The sequence below is a fragment of the Hirundo rustica genome, unplaced genomic scaffold, assembly GCF_015227805.2.
Source record: "Hirundo rustica isolate bHirRus1 unplaced genomic scaffold, bHirRus1.pri.v3 scaffold_511_arrow_ctg1, whole genome shotgun sequence".
Taxonomy (NCBI): Eukaryota; Metazoa; Chordata; class Aves; order Passeriformes; family Hirundinidae; genus Hirundo; species Hirundo rustica.
The window spans coordinates 1-17335 of record NW_026690555.1 but is presented as its reverse complement, the minus strand read 5'-3'; the positions used below and the strand labels follow the sequence as shown (position 1 = coordinate 17335).

The following is a 17335-nucleotide window of genomic DNA, read 5'->3' as shown; positions in this document are numbered from 1 at the left end:
ACCGGAACCGGCACCACCCTGGCACCAGAACCGGCACCGCCCCTGGCACCAGAACCGGCACCGCCCCTGGCACCGGAACCGGCACCGGAACCGGAACCAGCACCGGAACCGGCACCGCCCCTGGCACCGGAACCGGCACCGGAACCGACACCGCCCTGGCACCACCCCTGGCATCGGTACCACCCCTGGCACCGGAACCGGCACTGCCCTGGCACCACCCCTGGCACCGGCACCGCCCCTGGCACTGGTACCGCCCCTGGCACCGCCCCTGGCACCGGTACCACCCCTGGCATCGGTACCACCCCCTGGCACCGGCACCGGCACCGCCCCGCGCTCCCCTCCGGCCGCTCTCCGATCCCCAGCAGGGTTTTGGGGAGAGTTCAGAATTTTTTGGGATTTTTTAGGGTGTTTTTTTTGGGGTGGTTTCGCTCGGTTTTGGGCCGTTCCCGCGTTTTCGCTCGGTTCGGGGGTGGTTTAATTATCAATTGGATTTTTTTTTTCTTTTTTTTGGTATTTCGGCTCGTTTTGGGGTGTTTTGATTTTCTATTTTCTCATTTTATTGGTATTTCGGCTCGTTCCCGCGTTATCGCTCGGTTCGGAGGGGGTTTAATTATCAATTGGATTTTTTTTTTGGTATTTCGGTTCGTTTGGGGGCGTTTTGATTATCAATTTGTTCTCCTTTTTTTGGTATTTCAGCTCACTCCAGCTCATTTTGGGGTGTTTATTTTCTCTTTTTTTTTGGTATTTCAGCTCGTTTCGGCTCATTTGGGGGTGGTTTAATTAACAATTTGTTCTCTTTTTTTGGTATTTCAGCTCATTTCAGCTCATTTTGGGGTGTTTATTTTCTCTTTTTTTTGGTATTTCAGCTCGTTTCAGCTCATTTGGGGGTGGTTTAATTAACAATTTGTTCTCATTTTTTTGGTATTTCAGCTCATTTCGGCTCATTTGGGGGTGGTTTAATTAACAAATTGTTCTCTTTTTTTTGGTATTTCAGCTGATTTCAGCTCATTTTGGGGTGTTTATTTTCTCTTTTTTTTGGTATTTCAGCTCGTTTCAGCTCATTTGGGGGTGGTTTAATTAACAATTTGTTCTCTTTTTTTGGTATTTCAGCTCGTTTCTGCTCGTTTTGGGGTGTTTTGATTTTCTATTTCCTTTTTTTTTTGGTATTTCAGCTCATTTCCGTGTTTTTGCTCATTTCTGGGATGTTTTAATTTTCTATTTGCTTTTTTGGGTATTTCAGCTCATTTCGGGGCCTTTTAATTATCAATTTTCTCAGTCATTTTGGTGCTTCAGCTCGTTCCTGTGTTTCTGCTCGTTTTGGGGCGTTTTAATTATCAATTTGTTCCCTTTTTTTGGTATTTCAGCTCATTTTTAGCTGTTTTAATTCCGTATTTCCTCATTTTTTTGGTGTTTCAGCTCATTTCAGGCTGGTTCAGCTCAGCCTGGGGCGTTTTTTTATCTGGGTTTTTTTTTTCCAGCGTTTCCGTGTCCTTCTCCTCTTTTCAGGGTGATTTTTTTTTTCAGTTCATTTTCAGCGCGATTTTAAACTTTCCTCGTTCTCAGGCGTTGTTTTCATTCCTGCTTTCAGCTCCTTTTGGGTTTTTTTTTCATTTTTTTGGCTCAGTTCAGGCCATTTTCAATGTTTTTGCGGCCGTTTTTGTTCGTTTTGCCGGGTTTGGGGCCGGTTTAATCTCACCTTTGGCGCTTTCAGGCAGGTTTTAATTCGCTTTTGGAACTTTCAGCCCGGTTTTTTTCCCCCCTTTTGCCCTTTTCGGGCGGCTTTTAACCCATTTTTGGCCGTTTTCAGGCCGGTTCTAACTCATTTTTAGCACTTCTGGTCCCATTTTATCTCCCTTCTGCCACTTTCAGGCCGGTTTTAACTTGGTTTTTTCCCCAGTTCCGGCACTTTGGAGCCGTTTTCATCTGGGTTTTGGGCACTTTCAGGCTGGTTTTAAGTAATTTTTGGCCGTTTCAGGCCGATCCTAACTCACTTTTGGCCATTTGAAACTATCACCATTTCATCTTTGGCATTTTCAGGTCAGTCCTAACTCACTTTTAGCATTTTCAAACCAGTCCTAACTCACTTTTGGCATTTTCAAACCAGTCCCAACTCACTTTTGGCCATTTCAAACCGGTCCTAACTCCCTCCTGGCCATTTCAAACCAGTTCTAACTCACTTTTGGCTATTTCAAACCATCACCATTTCATCTTTGGCATTTTCAGGCCAGTCCCAACTCACTTTTGGCATTTTCAAACCAGTCCCAACTCACTTTTGGCATTTTCAAACCAGTCCCAAATCACTTTTGGCCATTTCAAACCGGTCCTAACTCACTTTTGGCCGTCTCTGGCCATCACCATTTAATCTTTGGCATTTTCAGACTGTTCCTAACTCCCTCCTGACCATTCCAAGCCGTTCCTAACTCCCTCCTGACCATTCCAAGCCTCTCCTAACTCCCTCCTGACCACTCCAAGCCGTTCCTAACTCCCTCCTGACCACTCCAAGCCGTTCCTAACTCCCTCCTGACCACTCCAAGCCGTTCAAACCTCACCTCCGAGCCCTTCAAAGCTGTTTCCATCTCATCCCTGCTCTCCCCAGCCCGTTCCTCTCTGGGTTTCTGTCCGTCCCTGAGCGGCCGGAGCCGATCCGGGGCCATTCCAGGACCGATGGATCCGGGACCGATCCGGAGCCGATCCGGGGCCATTCCAGGACCGATGGATCCGGGACCGATCCGGAGCCGATCCGGGACCGATTGATCTGGGGCCATTCCGGGGCCATTCTGGGACCAATCCGGGGCCATTCTGGGACCAATCCGGTACCAATCCGGGGCCGTTCTGGGATTGATCCGGAGCCATTCTGGGACCAATCGATCCGGGGCCATTCCAGAGCTGATTGATCCGGGGCCATTCCGGGGCCATTCCAGGGCCAATCGGGGGCCACTCCAGGACTGATCCGGGACTGATTGTTCCAGGACCGTTCCAGGACTGATTGATCCGGGGCCTTTCCGGAGCCATTCTGGGGCCTTTCCGGGACCAATCCGGGGCCATTCCAGGACCAATCTGGGGCCATTCCGGAACCAATCTGGGGCCATTCCAGAACCAATCCGGGGCCATTCCAGGACCAATCTGGGGCCATTCCAGGACCAATCTGGGGCCATTCCAGGACCAATCCGGGGCCTTTCCAGAGCCAATCCGGGGCCATTCCAGAGCCAATCCGGGGCCATTCCAGGACCAATCCGGGGCCATTCCGGGGCCATTCCAGAGCCAATCCGGGGCCTTTCCAGGACCGATCCGGGGCCATTCTGGGGCCATTCCAGAGCCAATCCGGGGCCTTTTCAGGACCAATCCGGGGCCATTCCAGAGCCATTCCGGGGCCATTCCAGAACCAATCTGGGGCCATTCCAGAGCCATTCCGGGGCCATTCCAGAACCAATCCGGGGCCATTCCAGAACCAATCCGGGGCCATTCCAGAGCCAATCCGGGGCCATTCCAGAGCCAATCCGGGGCCATTCCAGGCCCGTTCCGGGGCCCGTCCCTGCCTGCGGTGCCTTGGCGTGAGGATTGAATGTGCGGTGGAGACTGAAGGACCCCGCTCACCTTTAGAGGTGCTTCCTCCGACTCAGCGCCCAGGCACAGGGAGGAGGCAGCGTGGGGGAAGCTGCCACTGCCCGCGCTCTGTCTGCTCTGTGGATAAACACAGGGTTTCAGTCTCCAGGCCTGTCAATCCGGCGCCTTTTTATTTTTAATATTTTTTTAAATTTTTTTTTTTTTTTTTTTTTCTTTCCACCTCCTTTTTTTTTTTTTTTTTTTTTTTCCCGACGCCGCTTCCCGAAAAAATTTCCAAACGAGCCGCCGCCGCGCTCCTGCTCTCCTCGGGGGGAGTGGGGGGGGGTGTTGGGTTTGTTGTCGTTGCTTTTTTTTTTTTATTATTATTCTTTTCTTTTCGCTTCTCACCTCTCTGACTTCCTGACGACCCCACCCCGGACCAAAAAAAAAATAAAAATAAAAATAATAAAAAAAATTTAAAGATGATTTCGCTCTCCCTAGCTCCGGCCCCTCACCTCGTCCTGCTCCTCGTGCTCCAGGATGGCCTGGAGGAACGCCCGGCGCTCGTGGCTGGAGGATTTCTGGTCGAACATCCCGGCCTGGATCACTTTCTGGTCCACGTTCAGCTTGTACTTGGCGGCCGCCAGGATCTTCTCCTCCACGCTGTTGACGGTGCAGAGGCGCAGCACCCGCACCTCGTTCTGCTGCCCGATGCGGTGAGCGCGGTCCTGGGCCTGCAGGTCCTGGGGAGAGGGAGAGGGGGGAAAAAAAACGGGCGGGGGTGACGGGAAAAATTAAAAAAAAAAAAAGTTTTAAAAAAAAAAATTTCGTTCTGCCCCGAAAAGATTCGTTCTTGGAGTCAAAAATGCGGCGGGGATGAGGATTGGGGGTGTTCGGTGACTGAGATGGGGTCAGCAGGATGATGTAAATCCTCTGGGATTGGGCAAAGAGAGCCAAAATCCCCGGATTTGTCCTCAAAATTTGATCCTGGGGTCAGAAGGATGATGTAAATCCTCTGGGAACGGCCAAAGGATCCCAAAATCCTGGGTTTTGTCCTCAAAATTTGATCCTGAGGTCAGCAGGATGATGTAAATGCTGTGGGATTGGGCACAGGGACGCAAAATTCCCAGATTTGTCCTCAAAATTTGATCCTGAGATCAGCAGGATGATGTAAATCCTCTGGGATTGGCTAAAGGATCCCAAAATCCTGGGTTTTGTCCTCAAAATCTGATCCTGGGGTCACTGGGATTATGTAAATCCTCTGGGATTGAGCCCAGGGTGCCAAAATCCTGGGTTTTGTCCTCAAAATTTGATCCTGGGGTCAGCAGGATGATGTAAATCCTCTGGGACTGGCTAAAGGATCCCAAAATCCCCAGATTTGTCCTCAAAATTTGATCCTGGGGTCAGCAGGATTGTGTAAATCCTCTGAGACTGGGCAAAGAGAGCCAAAATCCCCGGATTTGTCCTCAAAATTTCATCTTGGGATCACTGGGATTATGGGTGGATTTTTTGGGGTCAATTGTTGGGGTTTTGGGGTGGATTTTTGGGCCAATTGTGGATTTTCAGACCAGCCCATTGCGATTTTTAACCACTCAATTCCACATTAACTCCCGGCCCGAGGGGCCGATTTTTCAATTGATTTTTGGGCCAATTGTTGTTTTTTAGGGTGGATTTTTGGGCCAATTGCTGTTTTTTGGGGTGGATTTTGGGGCCAATTTCTGGGTTTTTTGGGTGGATTTTGGGGCCAATTGGTGGATTTTAAAAATGATTTTTGGGTTGATTTTTGGGCCAATTCCTGTTTTTTGGGGGTGGATTTTTGGGCCAATTCCTGTTTTTTGGGGTGGATTTTTGGGCCAATTGTGGATTTTCAGACCAGCCCGTCGGGATTTTTAACCGCTCAATTCCACGTTAACTCCCGGCCCGAGGGTCCGATTTTTCAATTGATTTTTAGGCTAATTGTTGGGTTTTAAGTTGATTTTTAGGTCAATTGCTGGTTTTTGTGGTGGATTTTTGGGCCAATTGCTGTTTTTTGGGTGGGTTTTTTAGGCCAACTCCTCTTTTTTAAGTTGTTTTTCGGATCAGCCGGTCGGGATTTTTAACCGCTCAACTCCACGTTAACTTCCGGCCCGAGGGGCCGATTTTTCAATCGAGTTTTGGGCCAATTGTTGTTTTTGTGGGGTTGATTTTTGGGCCAATTCCTGATTTTTGGGGTTGATTTTTGGGGCCAATTGCTGCTTTTTTGGGGTGGATTTTTGGGCCAATTGGTGGTTTTTGACTTGATTTTTGGGTCAATTGGTGGATTTTTAAAATGATTTTTGGGTTGATTTTTGGGCCAATTCCTGTTTCTTGGGGGTGGATTTTCTGTTTTTTGGGGTGGATTTTTTGGGCCAATTCCTGTTTTTTGGGGGTGGATTTTTTGGGCCAATCCATTTTTGAGCCCATTTCCCCTTTCCCCTGGCTCCATCCCCTCCCTCTCCCCCTCACCTGGTGCGGGTTCCAGTCGCTGTCGAAGATGATGACCGTGTCGGCCGACTGCAGGTTGAGGCCCAGGCCGCCGGCGCGGGTGCTCAGCAGGAAGATGAAATACTCGGAGCCCGGCTCGTTGAACGTCTTCAGCAGCATCCCCCTGTCCTCTGCCTTGGTGGTCCCTGAAACGCCGCCGGGCGTCATTCCGGCTCGGAACGGGGCGTTTTTAAATCGGGAATCGGGGGGAATTCGCGTCATTCCGGCTCGGAACGGGGCGGTTTTAAATCGGGAATCGGGGGGAATTCGCGTCATTGCGGCTCGGAACGGGGCGTTTAATCGGGAATCGGGGGGAATTCGCGTCATTCCGGCTCGGAACGGGGCGGTTTCCATCGGGAATCGGGGGGAATTCGCGTCATTCCGGCTCGGAACGGGGTGTTTTTAAATCGGGAATCGGGGGGAATTCGCGTCATTCCGGCTCGGAACGGGGCGTTTTTAAATCGGGAATCGGGGGGAATTCGCGTCATTCCGGCTCGGAACGGGGTGGTTTTAAATCGGGAATCGGGGGGAATTCGCGTCATTCCGGCTCGGAACGGGGTGGTTTTAAATCGGGAATCGGGGGGAATTCGCGTCATTCCGGCTCGGAACGGGGCGTTTAATCGGGAATCGGGGGGAATTCGCGTCATTCCGGCTCGGAACGGGGCGTTTTTAAATCGGGAATCGGGGGGAATTCGCGTCATTCCGGCTCGGAACGGGGCGTTTAATCGGGAATCGGGGGGAATTCGCGTCATTCCGGCTCGGAACGGGGCGTTTAATCGGGAATCGGGGGGAATTCGCGTCATTCCGGCTCGGAACGGGGCGTTTTTTTAAATCGGGAATCGGGGGGAATTCGCATCATTCCGGCTCGGAACGGGGCGTTTTTAAATCGGGAATCGGGGGGAATTTGCGTCATTCCGGCTCGGAACGGGGCGTTTAATCGGGAATCGGGGGGAATTCGCGTCATTCCGGCTCGGAACGGGGCGTTTTTAAATCGGGAATCGGGGGGAATTTGCGTCATTCCGGCTCGGAACGGGGCGTTTAATCGGGAATCGGGGGGAATTTGCGTCATTCCGGCTCGGAACGGGGCGGTTTTAAATCGGGAATCGGGGGGAATTCGCGTCATTCCGGCTCGGAACGGGGCGGTTTTAAATCGGGAATCGGGGGGAATTCCCGCCGCGGGAAACGAGGATGGGATGGGTTTGGGGGGGCGGGGGGGGGAGATTTGGAGGGAAGGGTGACGGCGATGCTCGGGGGTGGGCGGGGTCGCGGAATTCCGGGCGGAAAAGATGGAATTCCGGGCAAAAAAGATGGAATTCTGGGTGGAAAAGATGGAATTCCTGGCAGAAAAGATGGAATTCCGGGCAGAAAAGATGGAATTCAGGGCAAAAAAGATGGAATTCCAAGAAAAAAAGATGGAATTCTGGGCAGAAAAGATGGAATTCCTGGCAGAAAAGATGGAATTCTGGGCAGAAAAGATGGAATTCCGGGCGGAAAAGATGGAATTCCAGGTGGAAAAGATGGAATTCTGGGCGGAAAAGATGGAATTCCGGGCGGAAAAGATGGAATTCCGGGCGGAAAAGATGGAATTCCGGGCAGAAAAGATGGAATTCTGGGTGGAAAAGATGGAATTCCACGTAGAAAAGATGGAATTCTGGGCAAAAAAGATGGAATTCCGGGCGGAAAAGATGGAATTCCAGGTGGACAAGATGGAATTCCGGGCGGAAAAGATGGAATTCCAGGAAAAAAGATGGAATTCTGGGTGGAAAAGATGGAATTCTGGGCGGAAAAGATGGAATTCCGGGCGGAAAAGATGGAATTCCGGGCGGAAAAGATGGAATTCTGGGTGGAAAAGATGGAATTCAGGGCAGAAAAGATGGAATTCTGGGCAGAAAAGATGGAATTCCTGGCAGAAAAGATGGAATTCCGGGCGGAAAAGATGGAATTCCGGGCGGAAAAGATGGAATTCCAGACAAAAAAGATGGAATTCCGGGAGGAAAAGATGGAATTCTGGCGCCGAGGGCGTTTTGTGACAGTTTAAAACTGTTCTGGGTTGTCAGTGGGGTCCATGACTCTAAGTGAAACTCTTCCCCTAATGAACCGATGGAAGACGATTCTCAGAGAGTGAAAATGACTGAAAATTCCAAGTTTTGTCTCTTTACGTTGTTTTGTGAGAAAGGGAACAGTTTGTAAGGGGAAGGAAAAGGGTTTTTAAAGTTTCATTCTATTTTCGGGTTTTTCCCAACATTTTTTTTCCTCTTCTTTTAGTGGATGTTAATAAACAATTCGTTAATTTTAAGGCTGAGCCTGCTTTGTTTTTCTCCAAGTCTCTCTCTCCCACAAAAAGAGTAAATACCGAGACCAAAATTTTATCGATCTCTGACATCGCAATATCGACATTCGATATCCCGACAAAAATCTGCTACAACGTGGTATGGAGCTTGGATATAATCTTCGATATCTTGATATCAAAGCTTAGAAACATTGATATCAATCGCTGGTACCTTGATATCGGCCTTGATCTCGAGATCTTTAATGCTGACCTCGATACAAACCTCGATATCGATCTCTGATATTGCAATATCAGCATTCGATATCCCGATAAAAATATTCTAGGACGCGATATCGGTCTGATAAAATCTTCAAAATCTTGATATCAAAGCTTAGAAACTTTGATATCAATCTCTGATACCTTGATATCGGCCTTGATCTCGAGATCTTTAATGCTGACCTCGATATCGATCTCTGACATCGCAATATCGACATTCGATATCCCGACAAAAATCTGCTACAACGTGGTATGGAGCTTGGATATAATCTTCGATATCTTGATATCAAAGCTTAGAAACATTGATATCAATCTCTGGTATCTTGATATCGGCCTTGATCTCGAGATCTTTAATGCTGACCTCGATACAAACCTCGATATCGATCTCTGATATTGCAATATCAGCATTCGATATCCCGACAAAAATCTTCTAGGACGCGATATCGGTCTGATAAAATCTTCAATATCTTGATATCAAAGCTTAGAAACATTGATATCAATCTCTGATACCTTGATATCGGCCTTGATCTCGATATCTTTAATGCTGACCTTGATACAAACCTCGATATCGATATTTCTATCTCAATATCAATGTCTCAATATTTAATCTGGATATCAAGATATTGATATAAACCTTGATATCAATCTATCAATTGATATCTCAATAATATCAATATCTCGATATCGATCACACAATCTGGATATCGAGATATCAATATTTAAAATCCCGATGCCAATCTTGATATAAACATTGATATCATTGATATTGAGATATAAATAGATTGCCTCGATATTGATCAGACAATCTGGATATCGAGATATTGACAGAAACCTTGATATCAATCTATCGATATCTCAATAATATCAATGTCTCGATATTGATCAGACAATCTGGATATCAAGATATTGATATAAACCTTGATATCAATCTAACTACTGATATCTCAGTATCAATGTCTCAATATTGATCACACAATGTGGATATCGAGATATTGATAGAAACCTTGATATCAATCTAACTACTGATATCTCAATAATATCAATGTCTCGATATTGATCACGCAATCTGGATATCGAGATATTGATAGAAACCTTGATATCAATCTAACTATTGATATCTCAATAATATCAATGTCTCGATATTGATCACACAATCTGGATATCGAGATATTGATATAAGCCTTGATATCAATCTAACTACTGATATCTCAGTATCAATGCCTCGATATTGATCACACAATGTGGATATCGAGATATCGATAGAAACCTTGATATCAATCTAACTACTGATATCTCAGTATCAATGTCTCAATATTGATCACACAATGCGGATATCAAGATATTGATAGAAACCTTGATATCAATCTAACTACTGATATCTCAGTATCAATGCCTCGATATTGATCACGCACCCTGGACGTTTCACCCTTTACACCAATTACATTAATTATTAATCGATCACCATTAATTACACTAATTGATATCCTCCTTTCTCCCTCCAACGCGCCGAAAATCCGCCCCTGCACCTCCCCGCCTCTTCCCACGCCTCTTCCACCTTCACCCCACGCGCTTTTCCCTCGCTCCCCGACGACTCCGCGGCTCCGCTCCTCTCTCCACGTCTCCAAACCCTTTTTTTTTCCGGACGTTTCCCCTCTCTCTCTCTCTCTCCCCGCCCCGGGGTCGCACTCACTCACCATCCAGCCGCAGGTATTTGAAACCGCGGTAGGCGAAATAATCCTCCATGATGGTCATCAGCGAGGTCATCTGGCAAAACAGCAGCACCTTGTGGTTGGTGGCCCGCAGCTTGGGCAGGATGCGGTCCAGGAGCTCGAACTTCCCGGAGGCGCGGTACAAATCCAGCCTGGGGGCGGGACAGAAACGGCCCGAGGGCGAGAGGAAAATCGGGATCCGAGGTTTCGGGGGTTTTTTTGGGTTTTTTTTTGGGTTTTTTTGGTTTTTTTTGGGTTTTTTTGGTTTTTTTTCCCCCTGTTACCCCTGGTTTTTTCTGAGTTTTTAAAGCCTTTTGAAATGCAGTCAGATCTTTTAGTTAGGTTTTTTTGTGTGTTTTTTTTTTTCCCCTGTTACCCCTGGTTTTTTCTGAGTTTTTAAAGCATTTTGAAATGCAGTCAGATCTTTTAGTTAGGTTTTTGTTTGTTTGTTGTTTTTTTTTCCCTGTTACCCCTGTTTTTTCTGAGTTTTTAAAGCCTTTTGAAATGCAGTCAGATTTTTTAGTTAGGTTTTTTTTGGTTTTTTTTGGTTTTTTTCCCTGTTACCCCTGTTTTTTCTGAGTTTTTAAAGCCTTTTGAAATGCAGTCAGATCTTTTAGTTAGGTTTTTTTTTGTTTGTTCCCTGTTACCCCTGGTTTTTTCTGAGTTTTTAAAACCTTTTGAAATGCAGTCAGATCTTTTAGTTAGGTTTTTTTGTGTGGGTTTTTTTTTCCCTGTTATCCCTGTTTTTTCTGAGTTTTTAAAGCCTTTTGAAATGCAGTCAGATCTTTTAGTTAGTTTTTTTTTGTTTGTTTTTTGGTTTTTTTTCCTGTTACCCCTGGTTTTTCTGAGTTTTTAAAGCCTTTTGAAATGCAGTCAGATCTCTTAGTTAGTTCTTTTTTTTGGTTTTTTTTTGTTTTTTTCCCTGTTACCCCTGGTTTTTCTGAGTTTTTAAAGCCTTTTGAAATGCAGTCAGATCTTTTCGTTACTGTGGAATATTAGAGCGGTTTTCTACCTTTTTCCCTCACATGTGACATAAACAAATCCTTTGTTTTTCATTCTCTGTCCTTTGTTTGCACGTTTCTAACCTGAAAACAATCGTAACTGACAGTTGGTCTGGGCACTGAGGCTGAGGGGTGGAAACCCCAAAAAGCCAATCCTCTGCTGGAAGATTGCATAAATGTATAAAAAGTAAAAAAATGTACACAACGTATAAATGTACAAAAAATGTATAAAAAACTAAATGTATAAAAACTAAATGTATAAAAACTAAACGTATAAAATGTAAGTGTATAATGTACATACACGTGTATAAAAAATGTATAAAAAGTAAGAAATAAACAAAGGGGTCTCTTCTCTCTGCCTGTTTATTTCTTACTTTTTATACATTTGTGGGTCTGGCTGTGGATTGGCTTCTGGAGTTTTCACCCCTCAGCCTCAGTGGCCAGACCAATTGTCGGTTACAATTGTTTTCAGGTTAGAAATGTGCAACCAAAGGACAGGGAATGAAAAACAAAGGATTTGTTTATGCTACATGTGTGGGAAAAAGGCAAAAACTGCTCCTAATATTGTGCAGTAGCTAAAAGGTCCGACTCCATTTTATGAACAGTCAAAAGGCTTTAAAAAACTCAGAAAAACCGAGATTTCGGGTGGATTTGGAGTCTCTTCGCCTCCTGCAGAGCCCCCGAGCCCGACGCGACACAGAGACGGAGGCTTCGGGCGCCCATTTTTCGAGGTTGAGCGTTCTGTTTGTTGTTTCTTATTTTACCATTTTCTCAGCGCCCAGCTGGGGCCTGTGCAGCCGCTCGGGCGTTTGGAGGCTCCTCACTGGGCTGTCGTTATCTTTTATACTAATTATTATGTGTTTATTTATTGTTATTTGCCAATACCTATCACTTATACTAAAAAGATCATCCCTACTCTGACCCAATCTCCTTAAATTAATCCATATTAAAACCCCAAATCCACTGATTTCTCACCCTGTGAGAAGCTAAACTCCTATCCTTCACACTCTTGTGCCCACTGGGCTGTCACTATCTTTTATACCAATTGTTACATGTACTTTATTTATCGTTATTTGCCAATACCTATCACTTATACTAAAAAGATCATCCCTACTCTGATCCAATCTCTTTAATTTACTTTGTGCCACCGTCACTGCAGGAAATGGAGTGAGGGAAGAGGGAAGAAGGAGCAGGAGACAACACCCAAAATCCTCCATCTTGCTCCCATCCACTTCCATATTAAAACCCCAAATCCACTGATTTCTCACCCTGTGAGAAGCTAAACTCCTATCCTTCACACTCTTGTGCCCACTGGGCTGTGGCTTTATCTTTTATACCAATTGTTACGTGTTCTTTATCGTTATTTGCCAATATTTATCACTTATACTAAAAAGATCATCCCTGCTCTGACCCAATTTCTTTAATTTACTTTGTGCCACCTGCAGGAAATGGAGTGAGGGAAGAGGAAGGAAGGAGCAGGAGACAGCGCCCAAAAATCCTCCATCTTGCCCCCATCCACTTCCATATTAAAACCCCAAATCCACTGATTTCTCACCCTGTGAGAAGCTAAACTCCTATCCTTCACACTCTTGTGCCCACTGGGCTGTCACTATTTTTTATACCAATTTATTTATCGTTATTTGCCAATATTTATCACTTATACTAAAAAGCTCATCCCTACTCTGACCCAATTTCTTTAAATTACTTTGTGCCACCTGCAGAAAATGGAGTGAGGGAAGAGGGAAGAAGGAGCAGGAGACAACACCCAAAATCCTCCATCTTGCTCCCATCCACTTCCATATTAAAACCCCAAATCCACTGATTTCTCACCCTGTGAGAAGCTAAACTCCTCTTTTTCACACTCTTGTGCCCACTGGGCCGTCACTATCTTTTATACCAATTTATTTATCGTTATTTGCCAATACCTATCACTGATACTAAAAAAGTCATCCCTACTCTGACCCAATCTCCTTAAATTACTTTGTGCCACCTGCAGGAAATGGAGAGAGGGAAGAGGAAGGAAGAAGCAGGAGACAACACCCAAAAATCCTCCATCTTGGTCCCATCCACTTCCATATTAAAACCCCAAATCCACTGATTTTTCACCCTGTGAGAAGCTAAACTCCTGTTTTTCACTCTTTTGCGATCCCTCCCGCAGCGCAGGAAGCTTTTCCCGTGGATTGGGATCAAAGCCAACGTCCCTCTGAGCTCTGTTCCAGGGTTCCAGACCCGCCCTTGTCCAGGTCTCTGACCCTCCAGGGCAGCCAAAGGAATTCCCTGGACTCCAGCAGAGGTTGGGAATTGTGTTTTTCTCCTCCCTGCCTGGATGATCTTGGCTGCCCCGGGGGTTGGGGTTGGTTGGGATTTCGTTTGGGAGTTTGGAAATCCGAGGATTTCTCCTCCCCGCAAAATAATAAAAAAAAAAATCGGCCTGCACTCACCCCTGCACGATGCCGCCCGTGAAGCCCAAGTGCTCCGAGAAGGATTCCTGAGATGGAGAGGAGGAAACGGAGTCAGGAACCGGCACAAACCGGTCCCCAAAAAATAAAATATATATATATATATCTATAATTCTGGAGCTGCTTTAAAGAGCCAAACTCGGCTCCCTTCCCCAATTCCCGCCGGAATCCGGGCAGGGAACGCGGCTTTGGGGGGAAAACAGTGTGATGGGATGTGAGAGGGTCCGAGGAGCTGATCAGGTTCAGCCTTGTTTGGGTTTATCTTGGTTTGGGTTTATCCCTGGTTTGGGTTTATCCCTGGTTTGGGTTTATCCCTGGTTTGGGTTTATCCCTGTCTGGGTTTATCCCTGTTTGGTTTATCCCTGGTTTGGGTTTATCCCTGGTTTGGGTTTATCCCTGGTTTGGGTTTATCCCTGTCTGGGATTATCCCTGGTTTGGGATTATCCCTGGTTTGGGTTTATCCCTGTCTGGGATTATCCCTGGTTTTGGTTTATCCCTGGTTTGGGTTTATCCCTGTCTGGGATTATCCCTGGTTTTGGTTTATCCCTGGTTTGGGTTTATCCCTGGTTTGGGTTTATCCCTGTCTGGGATTATCCCTGGTTTGGGATTATCCCTGGTTTGGGTTTATCCCTGTCTGGGATTATCCCTGGGTTGGGTTTATCCCTGTCTGGGATTATCCCTAGTTTGGGTTTATCCCGGTTTTCTTGTAAACCCTGTCGGGTTTATCCCTCTTTCTGCTCCATCCCGGCCTTTCCCGGGTTTATTTTATCCCTCTGTTTCATCCCTGCCTCTCCTGGGTTTGATTTTTCCCTCTTTCTGTTTCATCCCTGCCTTTCCCAGGTTTAATTTTTCCCTCTTTTCACTTCATCCCTGCCTCTCCCGGGTTTAACCCGTTGGATTTATCCCTCTTCCTGCTCCATCCCTGCCTCTCCCGGGTTTAACCCATCGGATTTATCCCTTTTCTCTGCTCCATCCCTGCCCCTCCCGGGTTTAATTTATCCCTCTTCCTGCTCCATCCCTGCCTTTTCTGGGTTTAACCCATCGGATTTATCCCTTTTCTCTGCTCCATCCCTGCCTCTCCCGGGTTTAACCCATCGGATTTATCCCTTTTCTCTGCTCCATCCCTGCCCCTCCCGGCTTTAACCCCGCCGCCTTTTCGCCCGTTTGGGTTTGGATTCGCTCCCAGCCCGGGTTTTTCCCACGCCCCCGCACGTCGGCCCCACCTCGATGTGCTGGAACATGTAGGGGTGGTTGCAGATCTTGCGCAGCTGCATGATCGTGTTCATCAGCGTCTTCGTGCCGCCCTTCCCCTGCCGGCAGCAACCCAGGGGCGTTAAAAACACGGATTTATGGCTGGGGTCCGTCTCTATTCGCCCAGCACCCCCAGGAATCTTTGGGAGTAAAATCCAGGGGCAACCAGGGGCGTTAAAAACACGGATTTATGGCTGGGGTCCATCTTTATTCACCCAGTGTTCCCCAGGAATCTTTGGGAGTTCACAGCGAATGAAAACCCAGCAGTAACCCAGAGGGGTTAAAAACACGGATTTATGGCTGGGGTCCGTCTCTATTCGCCCAGCACTCTCCAGGAATCTTTGGGAGTTCACAGCGAATGAAAATCCAGCGGCAACCAGGGGCATTAAAAACACGGATTTATGGCTGGGTTCCACCTCTATTCACCCAGCATTCCCCAGGAATCTTTGGGAGTAAAATCCAGCGGCAACCCAGGGGGTTAAAAACACGGATTTATGGCTGGGGTCCGTCTTTATTCACCCAGCGTTCCCCAGGAATCTTTGGGAGTTCACAGTGAATGAAAATCCAGCAGTAACCCAGGGGGGTTAAAACCAAGGATTTATGGCTGGGTTCCACCTCTATTCACCCAGCACTCCCCAGGAATCTTTGGGAGTAAAATCCAGCGGCAACCCAGGGGGGTTAAAAACACGGATTTGTGGCTGGGTTCCGTCTTTATTTGCCCAGCACTCCCCAGGAATCTTTGGGAGTTCACAGCGAATGAAAATCGGGCTCAGAGACGTCAAAACAAATCCTGGGTTTTAAGAAATCTCCGCTCCTCACCCTTGGCTCTTTTGGGGGAACGGAGCTGGAAAACCGGGAATCTCCAGCTTTCAGCCGGGATCCAAGCGACTTTTTATCCCCAATCATTTGGTGTTTTTATTCTGCTCCCAGACCCGCCAACGGCTTTGAGGAGCCTGCGGGGATCGGAGGAACGCGACGCTCCCAACCCCACCCCACTCAAGCGGAGATCGATGGCTCAGCGTTCCCGGCAAATTCCCAAATCCTGACCTTCTTGTCCTTCTCGGAGCCGTCGGTGAGGAGGACGCCCTTGGCCTGCATGTGCCGGTACAGGACGCGCTGCAGCGCCGACATGTCGCACTTGATCACGTACTCGACCTGCCGGGAGCCAGCGGGGAGCGGTCACAGCCAGCCGCTCCCGGGAAAAAGCAGGGATTCCAGGAGGGATGGAACCCAAACGCCCGCTGGAACCTCACCCAGCAACGACTGGGACTCTGCTTGGGTGTTCCAGGAGGGGGGAGATCGGGATGGATCCCAAAATCCCACTAAACTCCCCAGATCACCGATTCCAGGAGGGATGGAACCCAAACGCCCGCTGGAACCTCACCCAGCAACGACTGGGACTCTGCTTGAACACTCCAGAAGGGGGAAAATCGGGATGGATCCCAAAATCCCACTCTAAACTCCACAAAACATGAATTCCAGGAGGGATGGAACCCAAACACCCGCTGGAATCTGAGCCAGCAACGACTGGGACTCTGCTTGGGTGTTACAGGAGGGGGGAGATCGGGATGGATCCCAAAATCCCACTCTAGGAACTCTCCAAGCCCCAATTCCCAGATGGATCAAACCCAAACACCCCCTCAATCCAACCCAGCAACGACTCTGGAGCGGGATGAAGCTCCAGGATGGGGAAGATCGGGATGGATCCCAAAATCCCACTCCAGGAACTCCCCAAAACACCAATTCCCTGAGATTAAACCCCGACACCTGCTGAAACCCAACCCAGCAACGACTCTGGAGCGGGACGAAGCCCCAGGATGGGGAAGATCGGGATGGATCCCAAAATCCCACTCCAGGAACTCCCCAAACCACCAATTCCCTGAGATTAAACCCCGACACCTGCTGAAACCCAACCCAGCAACGACTCTGGAGCGGGACGAAGCTCCAGGATGGGGAAGAGCAGCGTGGACCCCTCCCCAAATCGTCTCCTGGGATTGGGAAAGAAGAGGGAATCCTCCGGCCTCACCTTTTCCGGGAGCTGAGCTTCCACCTCCTTCTTGAGGCGCCGGAGCAGGAAGGGCCGGAGCACCTTGTGCAGGCGGCGGATGATGAGGATTGTCTCCTCCTCGTTCAGGTCCACCTGGCCGGGGAACGGGAATTGTCACGAGAAACGGAAGTGAAAACACTCAGCGTCCCAAAACGCCGAATCCCTCTGCTCCAGGAATTCCCCCCCGGGCCTCGACTCCTTTCAAAATCGCCTGATGGACAAAACAGCGAGGCCGGAGCGGGGATGAAAGCTCTGGGAATGTGTCCCAGGATGGGGGA

The 17335-nt window shown here is 47.8% G+C and overlaps 1 protein-coding gene across 1 annotated transcript; it reads right to left on the bottom strand.

Moving 5' to 3' along the window:
* Positions 1 to 3594: 3594 nt before the first annotated feature.
* Positions 3595 to 17171, bottom strand: LOC120748095 (transcription activator BRG1-like; the record flags this gene model as incomplete). The annotated part of the gene is made up of 8 exons (XM_040054174.2): positions 3595 to 3681; positions 4059 to 4286; positions 6028 to 6191; positions 10285 to 10451; positions 13742 to 13788; positions 14983 to 15069; positions 16058 to 16165; positions 17037 to 17171. Coding segments are annotated over 8 exons (1023 nt in total), but the record flags the coding sequence as incomplete, so codon positions are not given.
* Between the last annotated feature and the right edge of the window lie 164 nt (positions 17172 to 17335).